At 43.6% G+C, this 23957-nt stretch overlaps 1 protein-coding gene across 1 annotated transcript in view; it reads left to right on the forward strand.

The window, feature by feature from the left end:
* Positions 1–6684: 6684 nt before the first annotated feature.
* MAP1A (microtubule associated protein 1A) overlaps positions 6685–23957 on the forward strand; it is a 66863-nt gene continuing 49590 nt past the window's right edge. The window contains exons 1-2 of the mRNA XM_040601857.1: positions 6685–6856; positions 11753–11854. Coding sequence (XP_040457791.1) covers positions 6697–6856; positions 11753–11854 — 262 coding nt within the window. The 5' untranslated portion in view covers positions 6685–6696. The remainder of the gene's footprint in view (positions 6857–11752; positions 11855–23957) is intronic.

A 23957-nucleotide genomic window follows, 5' to 3' on the forward strand; every position in this document is an offset into this window, starting at 1 on the left:
CCTCCAGTACCCTGACACAGGGCTGGTACCAGCGTGTTAATTAAGAATAGTTAGCTTGGTTTTTGTTTCTAACATCATAACATCATTCACCAAGGGATGGTTTATTTGTGACATTATAATAACACCTTAATGTTCCTTCACAGCCTTCTTTTTAAATAAATACCACTTTCTTAAGTGAGGTCTGGCCTCAAAAAGATTGGGAACTCTTGTTCTAGTGTGCCGCTCCAGAAAAAAAAGATGGTTAATGTAAATTAAAAACTGTTAAAACATTTTAGGGCTTCTTCACTGTAAACACTTATTTAAGCACTTTGCCAATTCAGGTGTGTCTTCAGAAGTCTGGTTTCTTTAGGATAATTGAATTTGGCCATATAACTTCTAAGTTACTTAATTCTTTTTTGAAGATGTTTGATTCATGAGCCTTTTTAATTACTGGCTTAAAGAGCAGTGGATATTACGGTGTCAGAGGAGACCATCCTCTAGCATAGTTCATTAGATGAGCATAAAGGATGCAAAGGATAAGGATTAACCCTCCAAAACCAAATTGGTTTCCCCAGTCTGACATATCTGGGACATCACAGCTTCCCTCTCACCGATGAAAACATCTAAGATTGAAGCATAGTGGACTTTACATAGCTATAAAAGAAAGTGATCGGCTTACGAAGAAGTGTAGGAAACATAACTAAAAGGGATCTCCTCTTTCAGGAGTCCCAGGCTTTTAACATCACAGGCATCCCTACCACATAAACCTCATAACTATGTTAAATTCTGCCTTCAGACTTAGTATGTTTCCGGTCACCAGACAGAGTCTTCCAGAACTTGACTGGTCTAGTGTCTGGAATGCCGCTTCTCACTTAGAAAGAAAAAGAAAGTGTATGGACTTTGGAAGCAAGATCAGGCTACCCTACAGAGATGCTGTTTGCCACTGCAGGGAGAAAGTTTGTACAGCCAAAGCTCAATGGCGGTCGAAACTGGTCAGTACTGTGGCGGATAACAAAGAGATGCTTTTTAAAGTATTCTAACAGCAAGAGGAGGACAAAGAAAACATTGGTCCGTTACTTGATGAAGTTGCTCACCTCACAAATAAGGAGGAAGATAAAGCAGAGACATTTAAAGCCTTCTTCACCTCTCTTTAACATCAATGATGGGCCCTGGGATGCCTGGAGCCCTAGGCTGGACAACTGTCACAGGGGAGCGATAAGCTCCCAGCTGACCTGGAACTTGTATGGGATTTGCTGTTGCAACCAAATGTACATAAGTGTATGGGGCCTGATGTGATTCATCCCAGGGTACTGAAAGTTTGCCCATGTTATTGCAAGACATCTCTCAGTTATTTATCAATGGTCTTGGAAATCTGGAGAGGTCCCAGTAGACTGGAAGCTAGCAAATGTTATTCCAGTTTTCAAGAAGGGCAAGAAAGAAGACCCTGGTAATTACAGGCCTGATAGTCTAACTTTGGTGCCTGGTAAAATTATGGAGAAGGTTATTCTGGCAGTTACTGAAAATCACTTGGAAGACAATGTAGGTATCAGTCAAAGCCAACATGGGTTCCTGAAGGGAACACATGCCTCACTAGCTTGATGTCGTTTTATGACAAGATCACCTGCGTGGGGGATGGAGGGAAAGCAGTGGATATGTTTGGGCGTTTGTTATTTTAGCGAAGCTTTTGATAACGTCTCTCACAGTATCCTTCTGGACAAAATGTCCAGCATACAGCTAGACCCACGTGGAGCACTGCCTTCTCTCTGGGGCCCCCAGCATAAGACGTGGACCTGCTCAAGCGGGTCCAGAGGAGGGCCACAAAGATGACAGAGGACAGGCTGAGTGAGTTGAGGTTGTTCAGCCTAGAAAAGAGAAGGCTGAGGGCAGACCTTATAACAGCCTTCTAGTACTTAAAGCAGGGAGGAAAGCTGGGGAAGGACTTTTTATCAGGGAGTATGGCGACAGGACGAGGGGTAATGGTTTTAAACTGAAAGAGGGTAGATGTAAATTGGATGTTAGGAATAAATTGTTCACTGTGAGGGCAGCGAAGCACTGGCACAGTTGCCCAGAGCAGCTGTGGATGCCCCATCCCTGGCAGTGTCCAAGGCCAAGTTGGACAGGGCTTAGAGCAACCTGGTTTGGTGGGAGGTGTCCCTGCCTGTGGCAGGGGGGGTGGAACTAGTTGGCCTTTGAGGTCTCTTCCAACCCAAGCCCTTCTGTGATTCTATGACCTGATGATCTGACTGGTGGCCAGTAACTAGTGGTGTTCCCCAGGGCTCAATTTTAGAGCAGTTCTCTTTGACACTTTTATCAATGACCTGGACACAGGAGTTGAGTGCACACTAAGTTTGCTGACAATACTAAATTAGGAGGAACCATTCAGGTTATCCTTGAGGGGAAAGAGACCTTACGCAGAGATCTGGATAGAACAGAGTGTTGGGCAATCACCAACTGTATGACATTTAAGAAGGACAAATTCTGGGTTCTGCACCTGGGATGGTGGAATTCTGGCTGTACGTATACACTGGGGGACAGGAGGCTGGAGTGCAGCCCTGCAGAAGGGAGTTTGGGGGTTTCAGTTGATGGTGAGCTCCCTATGAGCCAACAGCATGACCTGGTGGCCCAAAGGGCCAGCCGTATCCTGGAGTGCATTAGGCACAGTGTAGCTAACTGGCCAAAAGGAGTGATCGTCCCACTATGCACAGCACTGGCACAGCCTCACCTTGAGTACTGTGTGCAGATTTGGGCTCCGCAATGTGAGAAGGATATAAATATATTAGAATGTGTCTAAAGCAGGGCAACAAAGATGGTGAAAGGATTAGAGGTCATGACTTACGAGGAGTGGAAATGACACAACAAATATGCACAATAATTTAATAGGCACTTAGATCCTAGTCTTGGTCAGAACTGCAGTTGTTCCAAATAGCACAGAAGACATTCAGTACCTTGTAACGCCTTCTGTAAGACTGAAGTGGGAGGAATAGGAGTACTGCTCTGATAAAATGCCCATAGGGTTAAATAGAAGCAAAAATAGATGTCATTTGGTCAAACTGATGGGCTTAACCCTCTGTTTCTCTTTCTGTATCTTACAACACATCCTGTAAGTGTCAATATACCCAACCACATGGCTCCATCTCTACATGGAAGCATTATCAACGTTGGGTTCTTCTGCTCCATGTAAGGATAGCTGTGTTCACTGCAGGAGCCATCAAGGCCTAAACAATGAACAAATTCTCTTTAGGCAGTCACATATTTTTCTCTGCTTCTTAGAAATGTCACAGCCAAAATGACATTATATTTTACCTCTGTTAAAGGTATTACCCTCATTCAGATACTGCCGCCATAGATCTCTGGTTCCCAGAAGTATTTTTGTTCATACGGACATTTTTAGCTGGGGAGGGCAGGAGGCCGTCACTCCAGGCTAAGACATTGAGAAACTGAAATTGTGCATACTGTTCTTCCTGTGATGTTATGTAGATCCTTTCTATGCTATTTTGAGCCCACTTTCTAAATCCATTTTTATGATGGTCATTTACCTGTGATTCATTGTCCTTCACTGTTCAGAGGTAATCCTTTTGTCTGCTTTTGCCACCTCTCATTCTGTGGTGTTTGTCAGGACCTATAATATCTGTAATCAGCCCAGTCAGCTTTTGATATTTCATGGGGGTGCCAGCTACTGCTGCAGTGCATGAAAGCAGAAACTTACACTGTAATTGCTATACAGATCTACTATATGGATCCAGAGTGTGAATTTACAGGGGAAAGGAGGAACTTAGTACGCTGGAAACCCCTCATTTCACTGCCGTTACCAGTGCACTTACACTAGCACCCAAGCCACTCCAATTCTGCCGTGACCACAGACAGCTCTGATTCACATCAGAAAGCAACAGAAATATCATTATTCTGTCATTTGATGGCATAGTAGAAGAATGCAAACAGACCACATCGTAAAACCCCATCTCTTAATTGTAAGCAGTCTCCCCTAGAGGTTCTAGTCCTTGTGGTACAGAACCGTGCTCAGATATTCTTCTTAAGCTTTCACTCCAGTTTGCATGTCTCCTGTTTCTTTTCTCCTTGGCAGAAAGCCAGCTGGAGGAGCGTCTCTGCACTGCAGTGAAAAGCTGCAGCTCTGGAAAGCTACCATATCAAAAATAAGCAGCAAGTATTAAGACTGAATCACCTGAAAACAGAAGGCACTTCTGCCAGCTGGTATGAAAATACCTGAAAATCTTTCATCTTCATGTTTTAACATCATGTTTTCCCTCCACGATCTACAATCCTACTTTCATGATAGAATTTATTGTACACTGCTGTTTATTTGCAGGTTTATTGCTTTATTCACATATTTACCTGCTTCAGTCCAATCCCTTGAGACAAACTAAATTAATGCTGCTATGCAGGTTACAACACACAGAAATAATTTAAAACTTTCTGATGCGCTAATTCTCTCTGTTCATGAGATTTACTTCCTAAAGATCATGGCCAGGGGTATCACCACTATTTAATGTGAAAAAGACCTATTGCATCATCTCCTAATTTATCTGTGGAGAGATAGAGCACCTTTTGATTAAAGATTTCAATTTGAGAAAACCCTGTAAGCTAGTAACATCAGTTGTAGCTTGCAGAGATAATTATTCTGGATTTTTCCCCCTTTCTGTGGTTGGCTTTTTTCCTGATTGTCTTCTGTCGGAGTCTTATGATGCTATAGAATCACATATGCTTGCCAAAATGCTGACTGCCCGAACCTTCTGAGGTTTCGTCTGTGTCCTCACTGCAGGCTTGGTGGGTACTCGGGAACAAAGCAGGGCAGGACACTGGTTTATCTACCAATCAAGCTTCCTAAACTGCAGCTCATCCCTACGGAAACTTTGCCGACTGTGGGGAGCAGAACCTGACACTCTTGTAGGGAACGTTGCAGGTTGTTGCTGACTTGACTCTCATTTTACAGTAGCTGGGTTGCTTTTCCACCCAGCTGCATCAGCACAGGATGGCTCTCCCTTTCTTTGTCAGAAAAGACGTGGATTTTTCTATCTGTAACGACTTTCTGGTGACTCCCTTGTTCAGCATGCAGAAGTCTCACACTGGGAGTTTGCTCAGCTTTTCCACATACCGCATTGAAATGCTTTGAAGATGTGGCTAGCTAGAATGGACTGTCAGTGGTGTGGACTTGTGCCCTGAATTAAGGCCCTCTCTGGTCACTCTGGATGGTAAGAACTCCTGTCTACGCAACTATCTGTCTGCTACACAGCGGCTGGCAGCTCACAACAGTTTTACACTGGTAGCTAGCAAAGTTCGGAGAGATTTTTCTCTTATCTCATGTTTCTGGAATCCAGGAAACCACCTCACTCACCGCTGGAGACCATTACGTTTGTCTTTAATGGAACAGGAATAAGAACTACCAGAAGAGATGAAGATCTTACTGTTCTGCTTACTACCAAGCGATGGAGAAGAATGAAGGCATATAAATGGCAACGCCGAGCCTGGGCATCTTTCAGCATCTCTGGCTTCCATGATTTTATTGTGGGTATTACAACAACTCAACACCAGGCACTGAAAAATCTCTGTGGATTTCCATATTTAAGTAACTCTCTCACACTCAGAGCATAAAGGTAAACTGAAGTCCTCTCCAAATTACTGTTTTCAAGGCCATGAGCACCTCAGCTCGGCAACCGCACTGCTCTTCCCCTGGTGCGGCAGGGGGGAGCGCAGCTGTGCCCAGCTCAGCTGGGACCCCAAAGCCTCGCTCCCCAATGCTGGCTGGAGCCCACCAGCAGCCGCTGTCCCCTCAGGGTGGGCAGACAGACCCCTGCGGGCAGGCAGGGTGCCACAGGCCAGCACAGCCCTTGGGACTGCCTCAGCTGGGAGAGAACTGGGGCCTCTCAAAGCAGGAGGCTGTTCTGCTGATCGGAAACCGAGCAAAAAGGAGTTCCATGTCTAATAGAAGAAGAAATGCAGTTTATTATATTACGATGTAATAAGGGGAAATAGCATGCAGTGTGATAAAAGGAAGCAGTACAAGTTATTATGGAGGACACGGTAACAGAGCAACAGGAGCAACACGTCGAATCCTTCCTGCAGAGGGTTACAGGGACCGAGACGAACGACGGCCCCCATGCCACCGCCCGAGCCCACCCTTGGGCCGGGAGCCCCACTGCAGCCGGCACCAGGGTCTGTCGGTAATGGGGAAGCTCCCACGGCACGACCACCCGCCACGGAACCCCCTGGCCCGGTCCCGCAGCTCGCCCGCCTTTGCGCTCGGGGAAGGACGCAACAGCTCAGGCACCGAGGGGACGCAAACCTTGACGTTGGTGGTGTCCCACCGCGAGGCCCCGCCGCATGGGACTTGGGGGGCTCAGGGTGACCCCCCTGCTCTGCCAGTTTGGCCTTGAGCTGCCCGAGCTGCCCGCCGGGGTGGCGCGGCCCTGATCAAGACCGGGGGCTCCGCAGCAGTGACCGGTTGAACACCTCCTCACCACAGCGGCTCTGCCCAGGCCGGAACGGGGACCGAGAGCCGCCCGCGGGCCAGGGCCAGGGCCAGGACCAGGACCAGGATCAGGACCATGGGGGCGGGGGGGCGGGGCCCTACAGGACACGCCCCCTCCCCCCCGCAGTCGCGCGAGCCCACGTGCGAGCCCGGCCAATCAGGGAGGGGCTCCGGGCTCTTTAAGAGCCGTGCGCCAGTCACCGCGCGCTGCAGCAGCGGCTGCCGGCGTTGCCATGGAGACTACGGCCGGGCCGGTCGCTATGGAGACGGCAGCGCCCTGGCTACCGGGCGGGCGGCGGCGCCGGGAGCCGCGGAGGCACGCGCTGCTGGTCGTGATCGGGGAGATCGGGACGGAGCCGGAGCGGGGAGCGCTGCGCGGTGCCCTGGAGCGCGGTGAGGAGCGAGGCCGCGGCGGAGGGCCCTGGGGAGGGGCGGCCCTTGCCCCCCACCCCCCTCCGTTTCCGAGTGCCGCGGGGATGCGAGCGCTTGCCGCGTTGTCCCCGCCGCCCGGGGCTGCCGGTGGCCGCGCTGTCCTGCGGCGCCGCCGCCCCGCCGCAGAGCTTCGTGTCCCTCCTCCCGGAGGGGCGCGGTGCGGCCCGCCGGTCTGGGCAGGGGAAGAGACTCGGGGCCGGCGGCTGAGGGAAGGGCCGGTGCCCCGGCGGGGCCGGGAGGAGGCGGAGGCCGCCCGTGAGCACGTGCTGGGGGCCGCGGGTCCCGGGAAGGGCCCGGGGCTAGGGGAGAAGCCCCGCCGGGCTTGGGCGTGGTTCGGGCCCGGTGGCCAGGAGGGCGGTTCCGGCGGGGCCGAGCCCGGTGGCATCGGTGCCGAGTGGGTCCGGCTCCATCCCTGCCGTCACCGCACTCGCAGGCCTTCAGGCTGTGAACTGCCCCATCTTTGTTATTTTACACCCCCCACCCACCCCACCCCACCCCGTGCACGCCGTTATTCGCATTAGCAAAATGCGGTTAACACTGGCTGTGAACATCCTAAAGCTTGAAGATGTGTTACGCTTCTAATTTCCTCGAGTTTCTATTTTGTTAGTGGCTCAGTGGATTACCTCTTATTTCCCTCTTACCCCAGGCTTCTATCTTATTAGTTGGAGGATTTGTCCTTCTGGGCTGCTTCGGTGCAGGGGGACAGCTGCAGACAGGGGCCCCACTGCTGGGGCCTCTCCCTGTCTGAGGAGTGGCTGAGGGGGGATAAGCTACCACAGGAAACTGCTTCGGGAATGACACAGAGCAAAACAGAATGGCCGTGAGGGTTTGCTCCTCCGCTAGCTGTACTGTGGCAGTGTCTGCAGGCCTTGGCACTGGCTTAGTCTTTGTACATTAGATGCGGCACTGTTCAAAAGGGAGGGGGATAGGCGCTGGTGAGGTGGTGGTTCTCGCTTTGCGGCACTTTCTGGTGGTTCTCAAGAGAAAGGAGAAGCCCTTAAGGCCCATCAGGACCTTAAGGGAATCCCTGTTTTAATAAGCAGCTTGGTCTTGCGCCTCTGAGAAATAACTAACAGCCTTTTGACTTTGCATGCACTGCTTTCCCACCCCACCCCTGTTTCCAAGACGCATTAGCTTAAAGGATGCCAGTGATAACAGTTGTAACTATTGGCCAGACTGTTATTTGGAGATATTTCTGTGACTGTTTTCCTCCCAAGCATCAGCAGCACTGAGGAACAGATGGACAGTGCAATTTAAGAGGGGGCGGGTGTAAAAATGTCAAATTTCATCCAATTTCTCCACTTCAGCATCTTTTCCATCCACCTCTGCTGGCAGGCCACTTACCAGCTACTCTGAGAGCACTGTTTCATTCCCTCTTCCAAGGGATGGCTTTATTCAGCTGGGGGAGGTCAGATTATGACTATTTGGCCTCTGAAAGCCCCTCTTCAAAGGGGCTGTGCCAACTTCCTGCACAACAGGATGATCATCTTTGCTTGGTGCTTCACTGAACGGGTGTGCCAACCTGCGTCTTTATCCGTTCTCTGAATCTTTGAAACAGTGACAGAACAGACTGTCGACTAATGGATTTTGCTCTTTGATTATGCGTTCCTATGCTGATCACCTGGGATTTCCCATTGGAGATAAAAACAAATGCTGATTTTGCAACATAATTTGTAATCACCACAGGAAAAGTTCTAAAGTTAGTTTTTGTCTGACCAGAAACCTACTGAGATTCTACCAAGTGCAGATGCCTCTTGGCATTTAAGCAGTACTGGTGAGTTACTAACAGTAGAAGTGAACTGCTGAGGGAGCTAGGAACCTGGATTTCAGACTTCCCTCTGCCACTGACTTGGAGTAGGACCTCCAGCTAGTCACAGGGGTGTTTTCCCCACTGTGAAACAAGAGAATGACCTCTTCTTGAAATAGACCAAGATCTTCAAATTGAAAGATGGATATAAAAAATAACAACAGCTAAAATGGCAGCAGGGCCTTGCATTCTGTCAACAGATAGCATATTATAATGTTGGAGACAGTTAAATTCTTGATTCAGGGAGTTCAAGAGATGTGGAAATGTTGCACATGCGACTACTCCCATTTCTTAAGTGATTGCTTGCTGAGGAGGGCTCACCTGAGGCTTGTGTGAGGGTAGAACAAGCTGCTAAGCAGAAGATTTGATTTCCTCAGGAAACAAAGCAGTGTAAATAACAAAATGCTTCTGCCTTTTGGAAAAGCGTTTTTCTGCAACCTGGTAAGTATGGTAAGGGGCTTATAGCCCTGATAACGATCAGATTAACAAAACTGGGAAATAAAGTGAGCAAAGTTGGACCTAAGTGTTACATACTATACATCTAGATAGGTTTTTCAAAAGGATGAAAAAGCTAGGTTTTGTTTTGTCTTTGTTTTGTTGGCTGTAGTGCCCTGTCTGTGCAAAAAGGAAAAACGAAACTACAAAGATTTTTTTGAAGGGTGAATAAATCTCTTGCTCTGGCTGATCCAAAAAACACGCTTTCCCAGGCTTCTTTCCATGCCTTGGTTCAGGAGAATGGAATAGTGAATTTAGCACATCATGGGAACTGTCATATTTCCATGTGTAGCACTTCTTAGGTAGTAGCATTGTGTATCTGTGGGATGCTTGAACAACACTTACTCTAAAATGCTGGGTTTATGTTTCTGTTCCTGTGTGACTTTTGTCCAGTTGGGAAACAATATCTGGAAGACTTGGTCTAGTATTGAAGGGAAATGCCAAATCTTATAAGCCAGTGACCTCAGCAGGAAATAAAAAAAGTTCACAAGGGCATAAGGAAAGAGATGGAAGGCTGATGAGTCACATGGTACCTTACCCAAGCTGTGCATGTGCAAAAAGCATGAATATTTAGAAACCTTATTATGGTATAATTTGCACTCTTGTATCGGGAGGTAGAAAAGGTCCTAATCATCAAGGACAATGTTCTGGCTCCTGGGCTCTGGGATGGTAAATGGAAATTATGGCAGATGGGAAGAAGTTAGGAATAACTTCAGGCTACCTGGAGGGGAAAAAATGTTGGAGAAATAATCACAAGCAGGATGATGAGTGAGATGATGATTTCACTCTTTTCTTGCTCTGAAAGAGGATCTACCCTCTCTGCATCCTAGAGGGTGTAGCAGTACCTCAAATAGCATTTATTGCTGCAGTAGGACACCATGACAGTGACACAGCAGCTAGAGTCAGCAGGATTTGCCCTGCAGAGTGCCACCTTGTTCCTGTCCAGGTCAGAATACTCATCAGTACTGCATTAAGGTACACTTACATTGGACATTTGTTTAAACAATCATGTTTTCAAAGAGCATAGCATAGGAAAACATTTTGTTCTGCTTCTTGCTCCCTGTCTCTTATTACACATTTCATTTGTACCTATCCCATACCCAAACTGAGAGGAATAGATTTTTCTGTGACACTGAAAGTGGTAGTAGATTGTTTTTACAATTTACTAATTACAACCAAAGTAGTTTGGTTTTTTCTTTTCTTTTTTCCCCCCTGTGATGTTCAGAGGACTTACTGAAGGGGTTTCTGTGCACTTTGCAGTGTACTGTCAGGTGATAAATAAGCTATGTTACTCTACTGTGTCAGCTCTCACCAGAAAAAGAAACTAAGAACAAAGTTTTCCTGAGCTGTTGTAGGTTCTACAGACCTTGAGAGTACTGAACTGTGTGATGCAATGATTACTAACTCTGTCTTGGTTACATGTAGAAAGCTGGAGCTTGTACCTGAGAAGACTAGTGGCCAGCTGAAGCTGTTGCACAACATGGAGTTACTGTGTTGGAGAACTAGAACTGCAGTAACTGGGAATGATATCTCCATGAAAAATCAACATGCTTCCCTTGAAAGAAGGGAGATACCAGATGCAATAAAACATTATATTTACGCAAAAGAGGACATGTCCCCAGAAGACAGTGGAAGAACTCTCAGTGAGAATTCCATCAATAAACAGTGGGGCTGAAATTCTTGTTTCAGTTAACTCATAGAAGTCTGTGGCATTGGCCTTTAACATCTGTACTTCAGCAGGCAGCAGCACAAGAGGCTGGAGTGGTAGCTCCTCTTGATATCCTGGTTTTGTTCATGGTGCCAAAATGTAGTATCACACCATCTAGGAGAGGATGCTTCTCACTGGGATGTGAAGATCTGTGAGCTGTAGTGTTTGGTGTCACCCAGAATGTACAGCCACTCACACTGAGGTCTGAAGGTGACTTCCCCAGCATGGCATGGTGCCACTTTCTTTGGGAGCAGATGCTGCTTCCTGCTGTGATATGAAGGCGATTAGCTTACAAAGATTATATAGATTAAAGAGCAAACTCAAAGGGTCTTGGTGGGATCAGAGGCTCTGAAGGAGTGATTAAGCAGAGCAAGTTGTGGGGGGGCTTCTGTGACTTGGAGGATGCACAGGCTATTAGAGCAGAGAAGCTGATGTCTCTGAGCTGTTTGGTAGGCTAACCATCCAATAGACCATCTCTACTAGTGACCCATGCTGGAGAATGCAGAAGATGTAAGACTAACATAATGTATTTGCTTGGTGAGGCAGTAGTGTAATTCAGCCTCGATCCCTTATAGTTTGCTAGTTTCACTTGTGTGGAGTGCAATTTGAATGAAGGCTTGCTCACTGCATGTACTTCAGGGATAGATGTTTGACAGAAGGTAAGCATCTCGCGGCCCTCCGCTTCTGAAGACTTTCTCCATCCAAAGTACACTTTTTGGAAGAGCATCACTGGTGCTTGTCTCCTGTTGACTTCTTATCTCTACTTCTGTTTCTGGAGTAAATGTAATAACAGCTCACTATATTCTTTTTTTCTCTCTCTTTATTTTTTTTTTTTCTTGTTGGGCAGGAATTCGTTCCTGGAACATTAACCTTCTGTCCTGTGACCTGAATCAGCAACTGCGACTCTTTGTAACCCGGCACCTGGCTCAGTTTTCTTCAGAAGTCAAAGGTCAGCTTTTTGGCTTATCAGCATTAACTTTTAACTTATCTTTTGGGTTTGAAACAAATACAGAATAAAGCTAATTTATTTATTTAGCTAATAAATTTATTTAGAATCAAATCACATGCAAATGTGTCAAATTTAATTAGTGGGGGGTTTGTCTGGGATTCTGCAGACAAGAAAAAACATCTGAAAGATCTGTTGGATGCAAGGAATTGAACTTAAATTACATATCTTACTACTGGGATAGAAAGAATAGAGATATATGCTGTCTAAAAGCCTGTTAAGCTAGTAAGTTACAATTTGTCTTCTGTACCTTATTCAGGTAGCACAACATAGTTTTACTTTGTAAGCTATTTATTATGTATCTCTTCTGGGTTTTAGAATGTACTTTTGTATGCTCAAAATGTGTTGCAAGTAGTGTGTAAGACTCATCAGATGACTTTCTGAATCCCTTTTTGAAGGCCTATCTCTTCTTCCAGAGAACAGTGAACAAGAGTATTATAAAATGACATCTACGGTTAGAAAGCATGCCTGCTTAGCTTGTAAAAAGATTGAACTCTGGTTAGGCTGTTATAATACTTTTATGTAACGTATCTTAAAGTCACTATAGTAAGCACAGATGACCCTGTTGCAAAGTCTTTTTTTATATAAGGCTGTCTTATAACTCACTATATATTTTTTTCACTCTTGTCAAAGCTTCTGAATATATTTTCTAGCTGGGGAAGCTGTTCTCATAATGGGTAGCTGTGAAGGAAGGTACCTGGACTCTTCTTGAATGTGCCATTGATTGAGAGGTCTTTTAACTTTCCTGTGACTTTTTAACATGGGGATGGAAAGTCTTCCTCCTTGCAAAGCAGTGTGTGTGTATACACACACTTGTGGGATTAAAATACTGTATATGAAATGTATCAGTTGAAACACCCAGCAGAAGATCTGTCTAACTTTGAAGCAACTGTAACAGTCTGTGGTACAGATAGACCAAGCACTAGCAAGTTACCATAACAGTCGCCCAAGAGTTCTTATAACCCAGGGCTGAAATACCTGGATTAATATTTGCAACGTGTATCCCCCTTAGTTCCTGAGGAGAAGGGTGATAAATGTGATGTCAGTCTATAACGAGGGTTCCATGAGGGATCTGGGGAACTGCAGGTCTGTTAAGTCAGGTCTACTGGGCAAATCAGTAGTCTCTATAATAAAAGGCAGAACTAGTGTCTACCTGGGAAGAGTCACTATCGGTTCTGAGAAGGGACATCCTGCTTTTCAAATGTCTTGAAGTTTTTTTGAAGAGATCATAAAACAGAAATGATTTAGTCTACCAGCCAAAAATGTTCTGGGAATCTAAGTCCATTAAGTCTGTTTAAGGAAGCCTGTTGGCCATAGAATTAGGGGCCAGGCTTTGGTATGCAGAAGTTATTGAGAAAAAGGATGGGCAAACCGAAGTTCTGATGTAAATAGCCAGCTTTGTCAATGGAGGTGGATTGCCAGTTGAGTTCAGCAGGTATATGCTGCTTAGCATCGCTACTGAAATGTTAGAGTGAGCAGTGAGGCAATCCAAAGTCATTTGGGACTCAGTAATGCCGAGTCCTGACTGAAGAATTTAAGCTGTGTAAAGTAAATGCCCATATGCAAAATCAACACCCAAATGCAGCTTGAAATTAAAAAAAAAAAGTGGCTTCTGAACTGACCATTACCATGGAGGAATTAAATTCTGTAGTTATGATACAGTTCATGGAAGGATCAATTCAGTGCTTGGCAGCAAACAAACCAGAACAAATGTTAGCAATTATTGGGTAAAAACAGAGAACAAAACAAGCAGCATCATGGCACTGTGTATTAGATCCCAGGTCTTTGAATACTGTGCAGTTTTGGTCCTCTTATCTCAAATGTAGTGGAGCTACAGTAATGCTCAGAAGGGTAATAGAGGATGGTCAGAGGTCTGGAGTAGCTTTCTTCCAAGAAATGATCCAGTAAGCTGAGATGCTTCAGTTTGGAAAAGAATGGACTAGAGAGATGAATAAGACCTAGGGGGAATTAAATTAAACTGATGGAAGTCATGTTCAAAGAAAATATGGTAATATGGTTGCACATTCAGCCAATAGTGGAGCCATAGAATTTATCTCCACAACCTCCTTTGGCTAAAAGATAGGTGGTTCAAAAAGGAAATTGGATAATTATTTGAAAAAGATCCTTTGGGGGGATTACTAAATGAATGAGCCAAAACAGGGGGACTTTATTGTCCCTTCTAATCCTACTTAAGCCTATTACAGAACACTCAATACATATTTCAAAACATTAAATCTCAAATGAGGCAAAACAGAAGAAATGAAGTAGCAAACAGGTCCAATGAAGGATTTCTGTTCACCTGTGCATCCACAGACACTCCTTAGATATTTATGGGCCTTTTCAGTGTGCTGTTACATACATTTAGTTCTGATTAATTTCTGTAGCTAAATGGCATAGGTCAGCTGGCATCTTTTTGCATATCCAACACAAACTTGTGATCTGGGTCTGACAGAGACTTGATCTCACCTCTAGAAGAACATCAGACATGAATGTTATTTTTACTAGCCATTCACAGCCACTTCTGGTCTAAGAAACAGAGGCACCTTGTGGAAAAACTTCTTTGGCCTTTTCTAGTGGGACTGGGAAAGGGTGGAGCAACATACGAGGTATTTGTTCAAGTTGTCTCCTATTATTGCAGCTAGTTAAACAGTGACCTGTTAGATGCCCAGTTTTCTGTAACTGGTCTGGGGATTTCAACTCTACAGCCCCTGTCTGATACAGACTCTTACACTGTTGTAGCAAGCAATGAAGAGTTTTCTGCTTTGTAGGCAAATACCAGTGCAAGGGGAAGTCGAAAGAGCAATCAATCATCCAAACATCTGTCTGATCTATTTTATTTATAAAATAATAATATCTGAAATATGAAAGGAGTTAACTGGAGAGGAAAATGTTTAACTGAAACAAATCACTGGGCCCTGTTGAAGGGCTGTGTTTCAGTTAAGTATAATGCAGGTCTGGAAGCTCTAGCTATATGGGCCAGACTACTAGAGCAACAGCTGAACAGCTTGTGGCTGGCAGCTTTTTTAGAAAGAGTAAACGATAATTATTGCTAGTTAAAAAGAAACTCATCAATTGAGCTGATAGCCTCCTTTTCTATTGAAGCCTTTTGACTCATAACCCCAATTTTGGACAATCAAACCCCACTGATAACTGAAAGTACAATGCTTGCGATTTTGTCTTGCTTCAGCTTTTTGTTACGATCTAGTCTTTATCTGGGATAATGGTGATGTGTGTGTTTGTCACCTCCAGGTTGGACTTCTGCATCCTATTAGGTTCAGGTCTGAAAGCAAGAAATAACAGAACTGCAGTGTGGGTAGGAGACCGCAGTTACTGTGCAGGGCCTCTGGCTACCGGTTCTCTCTGTGCCCCATTTTAAATTCAATGCTTCATGAGCTGGCAAATAGCTGCTCTGTAAAAAGCCTCTGTCATGGCAGTGGCCTTGTGGTTCTGTAGGCGAACTGGACCTAGAAGTTAATCTGACAACCATGTCTCTGGTCATGTATGACAGGACAGCTCTAACTCTGGAGAGGTGTAACTGGAGCCTGAAGCATTATTTTGATTCAGGCTGTAAAGCAGGAAACAATTAAAAGGACTGCAACAATCTGTAGAGCATGGTAAGTCCTCTTGTCTGAAGGCTTTCCCCTGTATCAGCAAATACTTAATTTATTAAACATCTAAAAATGCTAGTTATCTTCTCTCCAGAAGTGATTGCTGCAAGAGTTGTATAAGGTTCCATGCAACCTCTGGTGGGCTTCCTCACTTGGGTCTAATTGTCTGGAAAACGTGTGATGTTAGTCATGTGGCCTAAAGGATTGTAGGTTCTTGCCCTTCATCCATTGTGATCTTAAGGACTCAGGTTCTTATTGCTAATATTGCATTGGTAACGTAATGGCAAGGCTAACATTAATCTCTTTAATGAAGTGCTGTGGTATCACAGGACCTGAAAAATCCTTGCTTTATCCCACCAGAGTCTAAAGATCCTGATCTGTTTTCCCAATAGTGCTTAGCATCAGACAGGCATGTGATAAGAAGTGTTCAGTGTTTGCTCAGGAAAGCGCTAAGGTGTGTGTAGCATTCCAGTAACATGAACAGTTCTGTGGTCTGGTTACGTGCTTCACTGACAAACTTGCTGATCAGTAGCAGTAATTTTCTAATCTGTATAGAAATACAGATTGTTGTAATTATGCTTTAATTTGACAGATATTGGTGGTCTCAACTAAGCAACAGAACAATGGCCTGTCAATTTAGAACAGTTTGCGATCTGTAAGTCTGTTTTCTATCTTCTGGCAGTGCAAAATAGGAAATTGATACCTATTTTCCTTTCCATAATAATGGTTCTAGTGGCACAGTGCAGACTTTAAGCAGCCATTGCTATCTGCAGGATCTAGTGGAGCTGAAGAAACACGCTCTGTGATGCAGGGATTTCACAGTTGCTGTGTATGAACTGCTGTGTGCTGGAGAAAGTTCTGAAGTTGGCTCAGTCAAATGGTTCCTTAGGATTCTGGTGCTGTTGTACTTCAGCAACACTGTGGAGAAACAGTGACAGAGTTTAGACACCAGCAGGATGCTCTCTGTATTCAAGGACAATTCCCAGGTTCTGCTAGAGGAACTTGCCTGCAAATTGTCCCTGACCAGTCTGTCCCTCTGTTCAACAAAAAAGTTTTTTACCTGGGATCAAGTGCAATTCTAGTTTATTCTCTAGCAAATATTGATGCAGGACATACTGAAGAACAGTCTAGTGTATATGGCTTCTGGAGGTGCTGGAATTGAAGATTAGGTTTTGTTTATGCAGGTGTAGCTCTTGTGGTGTAAGACATTTCCCAGATACTGTTATCTCTCCAAAAGTGATATGCCAAATAAACTATTTTCTATCAAATTTAGTAAGCTAATCTGAGGGAGGCTGTGCTCCTCCTATATACTGTGAAAGTAACTCCTGGTATGAATTCCTAACCCCATTTAGTACGAACAGTGCTATTGTAGCTTCGATGAGTTAGTTACAACCTCAGCAAATTGTCACTGGTCAGTTGGAGCAGGTGACACACTGTCTAAAAAGGTTGGGTTTTCTGTTCTCACTTACACCTTTTATTTGCACAGAGATACCCCAAACAGACAAGCCTTTAAGCCCCTTGGCAGGTCTTGCCTTTGTGCTTGAGTTTGTCCCATGGGTCTGTTGAATAAAAGTATCCTTATGCTTCAGAGTGGTTCCATGTGGTTATTTGGACAAGTCTCCAGATGTGCTTGTTTTCTGGAAGATGATGCAGGCGTTTCGTGTAACAGAAGTAATGTCTTCAGTAGTTCAATAGCTTTGGAAGCTGCTTGATTGAGAAGAGCTGGGGAGAGAAGTGGGTGGTGGTCAGTTTCTTTTCCCTAGGGGGAAAAAAAACCCTACCTAGTTGGTTACAGTAGTTATTTCCAAACTGTATTTGTATTATGTTAATGTTTGGTGTTTGAAGCTGAAATCAAAATGTTAACTGCAGTATTCTGTGAGAACAGAGAGGGCATAGTTATCCCTCTGTCAAATTTTTAGCCTGTTTAGAGAGGATGAGGAACAAATGAGTCTCAAATGTGGTACAAATGAGAGACGAAAAGCTGAGACAGTTGGTAACGGTGAGGCGGTCATACAAGTGATATCTAATGCACCTTATGAAAGTTCATTTGTGTTGGGGTTATTTTTGTGAGTTTTGAGTTTCTTTTTCTCTATGCTATCTTGCTGGCTCTTTTCTGAGTATCACAATGTGACTTTTGCTGTAGGGGTAATCTCACAGCTTAGTTTCCAGGGTATGGATGGTAGGGACAGCAAGAAACCAAGCATGGATGTGATGATGACCTGCCCAAAGGGAAAAAGGGTAGTCCTGGATGGCAGCAGCAGAGCAGGAAAAGGTAGGAACAGCTGTGGAAGACCTTGCAAGACAAACTCTGAATGTGTTATGGAGAATGTGAAAGCTAGTAAATGGTCTGATGGAGAAAAAGGGTGGTGTGATGAGAAAAACAAAAACAATTCAAGGTGAAATACTGAAGGCTTGTGTGCTCTTCTGTGGTGAGGGTAGCCCAGTTTGCACAGTTTGCACATAAATAGCCACTGGCTGCCACAATAGTTTAAGATGATGTCCAGTGTCTCCATGTGCTGGAAGTTAATAGTTTACTACAGTCGAGAGGAACTGTCTCTTTCCAATAAAAATTGACATGGTGCAAGGTGAAATGCTCAAAATAATTACTTCTCGGCACAAGGGAAGTGTGCTTTCTGGTATCTGTTGTTTTGATGTTCAGAGAAAACAGCTTTTCCCCCTGAAAACAGTTCTCTCTACACAAAGATTAGCAGCTGCTTTCGGCCTGACTAGGGGATTTTAAATAGCTCAACAGCCATTCCAGTGATCTTTCCTCCCAAATCATACTTTGTGTTAGTCTTAGAAAACTTTTTATAAATAACTAATGACAGAATTGAAAATCAAGCAATTAAGAACAACATTGAGATTGAATTTGATGGAAGAAATGCATGAAGTCATGAAACATTGATGAGATACTTTTCTTACCTCTGTAAAAGGATTATCAGAAATATTAAACACTTTCACGTATTAGCTTGCATGTTTCTTTGCAAATTTAAATGTTTTATGCTGAAAGCCAGCAGGGTTTGTGTAACAGTCTAATAACTAGCTGCCTTGCAGGCAGATGGCCTTCAGGTTCTGAAGCCTTTCATATTCGACCTAATACACATGCTTCCCGTCCTACTGATGCCTTTGTTTTACATTTAATGCCAATTGAGGGTACAGATATATCTGCCACAGCCCACTGAGGATGTAGCAAAATTGCATTACAGTTCCAGAAGGCAGCGGTCTTTTTGGATGAGTGCTGCTAGAATGCTATTAACTTAAGCTAGAAGAAGAAGGGTTTTTTTAAAAAAAAATTGTCTTTTACTGCCTCTCTAGAACTTACAGGCAGCCTCAAAGAGGCTGGAGGCTTTATCTTCCCAAGGGGCAATGAGTGCAAGTTGCACTGGGAGAGGTTTCAATCCAAGGTAAGAAATTTTTGCACTGGGAGAACAATCAGTCACAGGAACAACCTCCCCAGAGACACAGTAGAGTCCCCATCACTGGAAGTTTTCAAGGTGTAATTGAACAAGTTGCTAGATAATATCATCTATGTTCCTTCTCCCATGGAAAATTGGACCAGATGATCTTTTGGAATCCCTTCCAATCTGGGCTGTTCTATGCTTCCATGAATTCAACTTTGCAACAGATAAAGTACAAGGAGTTTTACTTGTGGCACAACGCTGGTTGTGTTAAGTTACAAACCCAATAGGAAGCAAAGGCAAATGCATGAGTCTGCTATGCAGATCTTGGTCTCAAAAGTCTGCATTTGATCCTCCTTTTACAGTAACACATCTCTCATAGGTTAATGTTGTCATTTGTACAAGTGACTCATCTTCTTTGTGGAACTGGGAATGGCTTTGAGTGTCAGCTTGTGCCATATACTTCTTTTCCACTACACTGCTTAGTTAGTTTTCAGTGATCAAGTCAAATGCATGGCAGTAAAAAAAGCTGCCTTGTTTAATCAAATTATAGCTCCCAGATAATACAGATGACAAGTTTGTGTGCTCAAGCAAAAAAGGCAACAAAAGGCAAAAGACTAATTGCTTGTGAAAATTATATTACAGTGAAAGGGTATGTTCCTCACAGCTATGGCCTCTTGCTAGAGAAACATGGGTAACATAGGTCACCCAGTGATGGATTTGCTTCAGCTTTTGGCTGTTAGGGAAAGGACTACTATGTCATTAACTTGCATGTTTAGGTAGGAAAAAACTCAGTGGTTAGTGTTATTTTTTTCACAGGTGCAATAACGATTCTTTGGACTTTTAGATACAATTTGTAGTCCTTGAGCAATTAACTTCCCTGCACCATTTGCTGCCAACATACTTCTGACCAGAGAAATATGAAAGCAAGCACTTGTCAACTTCTGTGCTTCTTCCCTATGTGCTTGGGGACTGTCTTTGCTCTTCTAGTAACCATACTGAGCATGACCTCAAAGATCCTGTGAACTGCAGTCTCCCAAAATATAGCTTCCCATGTTGTAATTGCAGCCCGTGTTTCTGGTTGCTGCGTGTGGCTGCAGCGATCCCAAGCATTGCTCTTTTCACCTGACTATCTCACAAACAGCTTTAGATTCTTCTCTCATTTAAAGTATGTAATTTAATAATTAATCATAAACTGGTAAAGAATATCTCTGTGGGACTTGCAAGCACCACCAGGATCTACCAGTTGGACAGACTTTAATCAGTTGCTTGTGCGTTCTGCAAGAATATGTCCTGTGAGAATGCTATATGTCAGGGTGTGTAGTTGTACTGGTTCAAGCAAAAGGTGCATCCAGCACAGTGACAAAGAATGGATGTGTGGGCAGGAGTGTAAGATGAGCACATAAATACTGCCTCCTTGTACTATCCTAGCTCACATCTCTTTCCAGTTCATGGAGAGGTATGTTTTCTATGCGTTGAGTAACACCTTTCAACTTCCACAAAGGTTTTGAGTCTTTCTTTGCCAGAAGTAAAAAATATGGCAAGTTCCATGACATGTTGCAGGAAGAAACCTGCAACCTCATTTTATTTCCTTGGATTCTTATTCGTGTCTGGTTTCATTTTGATGTACCTTCCTACACTGGACAATTCCTGTCCAACCTAGTTATGTTATAGGTTTGACATATTTGCCTTATTATTTCTCCAGATTGAAGAGGCCTGATTTACCTCATCATTCCTTATGGGGAAGCTATTCCATACCTTTAATCTTTCTTGGTTTATTAATGTTGCCTGGATCTTCCTCTTTGAGATGCTGGGATGTGTGTAGTGTTCGTAAGTGGTGTAGAGCTATGTATTTACACAGCATCACAAGTTTGTTTCGCCCGCCTCCCGCCTTGTTTTCCTGATTTCTACCATATCTATTCACTTTCTGACTGCTGCTGAGCAGTGAGCTGACTTCTGAATAGAACTGAGACTATCATAACCTCAAGATCTCTCCCCAGTGGTAAATAGTTAATGTCATTTCATGTGTGATTTATACTGATAAATAATGGCAAATGAAACTCTCAGTCTCCCTCAGCAGTTCCTCCTCAGCCATGCTAATAACTTGGTATTATCCATAAGCCACCAGTCTGCTCTGCTCCTTTGCAGGTTGTTTATGAATATAGTGAATAACATGACTCTTGGAGTAGGCTTATATGACATGACTTATGAAATAATAATTACACTATATCAATACAACCTTTGAGATTTTGACAAGCTTATTTGTTTTTTTTAAGAAGCAAGGTCATATTTTCTGTAATGCCATGCTGATCGGTGTTCATTTTGTGTTCTGTTTGAATCTTTACTGCTGATGGGTTTTCCAGCCTTCTAGGACTTAAATGCCAGAGCACTGGAGCTCAGGCTGGAAGCTGAGAGCTTCTTAGTCCATCTCTTCGATCTCGTACAGAAATTACCTGTTTTTATAGACTTAGTCTGATTGATGCAGTCTCCCACCACTGTTACTGTTAAAATAGAAATTATTTCATTGTGTCTAAAGTATACTCTTCATTTCTTCCAAATACAGAACAAAAACATGTACTGAATATTTCTGGGTCTATTTGCCCTGCAGAGCTAAACTTAAAACGAGAGAGCACAAAAGCAAAAACTTGTAAGATCATATATAAAACTGTATTTCAAAATGCTGCTTTTCCCATCTTTAACAGACATTTTTAACACTAAGAGAGCTCCTCTGGAAACTACACATCTTCAAAATTCTCTTTGATGATAATATTGGGCTGCATTTTATGCATTCGAAGCCAGCATACTGAACCTTCTTTGGTAGGCCAGGCTAGGAAGTTACAAGGATAAATCTTTGTTTTCCTTTTGTGCATTTCAAAATGTTCTTTTATTCATAAGGTGCACATTACGGCTATCACTGTGATACCCAAAAGGCTACTTGGTGAAGATAAGAAACCAGAGCTCCAATAAGCCATTTTGCACTTCAGTAAGCAGAGGTCAGTTTAACATGTTCCTTCCTTTCATGCTGTTCTGACCAAATGTTGATTACTGCCTGAAAGGGCGAGTGGTGCTTCTCTCACACCAAAATTCATGTACACATTAAAGTGATCCCCTGCAACTGACATTTCTGTGCATTTGTTATACATTTGAAACTGCTGAGGCTTCAGTAAAATCATATAGGATCTATTCACATGAAGCATCATTCCTATGAAAGAAACAGTTTTTCATAGCTGCTCTGGTTCTGTTAAGCTCCTCTACTGAACAGTATGGTGAAAATTCTGTTCAGCTTTTTAAAAGCAAATAAGATCAAAGGAAATGCCTTACTGAATCACATCAGTGGTCTGTCTAGCCCAATATTCCGCATCCAGAGGTAGCAACAAAAGGTGCAATTCAGGGAAACACGTGAGCCTAACTGCTTTTTTTGCCCATCTTCTGCTCCCCCCTGGTCCCTCACTGGGCATAATGGTTAAAGGGCACACCATGAGCACCTCCTTTTACTTGAATCTACAAATGCTGCCTGCCTCCACAGGCACGTGTAGCAGCAAGTTCCTGAAATTCACTGACTGCTGTCTAAAGAAATTCCTCTTGTGTTTTAAGTTGATTTAGCTGTATTGAGTGCTCCCCAGCTTCTAAAACTTTTGGATTTAGTGAGTAACAGCCCAATATACTAGCTTTTATTTAATTTATTTTTAATTAAATGCCTTTCTAAATTGAAGAGTTCTGGATTTTTAGGACTCTTATGATAATGCTACTGTTCAAACCTAACCTAAGCTAAACCTGAATCGATAGATGCAATACTTTGTGTTATCTTCATAAAAAGCAACAGCATGCGGTGTTATCCTAGGTCATCTTTTACCCTCATAAAGATAATAGAGTTCATGAAGCTGTACTTCTAAATAATGGAAAAAAACCCATCACCTTTGAACAAGGTCCATCACGTAAGTACTTCATCAAGGTGCTAGATTCCCTATTTTAATGACTACTCAGTGTTGCTGCCTTCTGTAATCGTGGGCCCTATTTATGGCATGGTGTGTTTATGACTTCTTGTAGTACTTGACAATAAATATAAGATTTCAAGTTCTCATCCTCGGCTGTTATTCATGAGTGGTATCACCACAAAATAAACCTTCCTACCTGTGCTCAAGACTTCAGCATCCTCTGAAACCTGACTGGCTTCCATGATGTTTGGCTGAGGTCAGTGCACTGCTGGCCCAGGTTTTGGAAGCTGGGAAGCTGAAGCGGCTGTCGGGACTCAGCATTTGAGCACATAGAGCAGCATCTTTTTTGATCTTGGTGAACATCCAGTTCCATTGTTCTGACAACTCAGGCATTTCAAGGGTTGCAGGCACCGTTTTTAGCACCTTACATAAGATTTTTTTTTTCTTAGTAGACACCTGCCATCTTTCAGTTTGTAACCCATTTTAATTCTATTTTTTGCCTAGAATAGCATTTTCTTTTCTTTCATTGACTGACTGGCCTTATTCTCTTATCTCAACTTTTTTGGTAAGCTGTTTATTTTTCTTTTCAGGAAGTGTTCAAAGTCTCTGAGTGAGCCAGTTAAGGGAAAAAAAAAAAAAGGGCCTTGTGCTTCCACTCAATGCTAGCAGAAAAACAACAAAGGCTGCTGAAGACACGGTTTTCTCCATCTTATAACATTAGCAGCTTTCACAGTTTATAGAGGATCTGTATGATGCCAAACAGTTCTTTAAACAGTGCTCTAATAATTATTTCATGTTGCCTATCACAGCAGTTGCACACAGAGTAAATTTGGGGGATGTGTGGTTGGGGGGGTAGTTTTTTTTGTTTGCTTGGTTTGGTTTTTTTTTTTGGGGGGGGGTAGTGTTGCAGTGACATTCCTTTAACTTGACAAAGGCAGCATTCTCTTGGTGGCCGTGTGCATTGTAAGCACAGCAGCTGCAATGACAAAGTGACCTCTTAAATAAGACTAGTTCTAAATAGATGCTTCTTTGGGAGTCTTCGTGTTGTTCCATGTTTAGCAGAGATGTTGAAGCTAGAGGTACTAATTACAAGCTAATGCAAGCT

This window comes from Falco naumanni, chromosome 7 (genome assembly GCF_017639655.2).
Source record: "Falco naumanni isolate bFalNau1 chromosome 7, bFalNau1.pat, whole genome shotgun sequence".
Taxonomy (NCBI): domain Eukaryota; kingdom Metazoa; phylum Chordata; class Aves; order Falconiformes; family Falconidae; genus Falco; species Falco naumanni.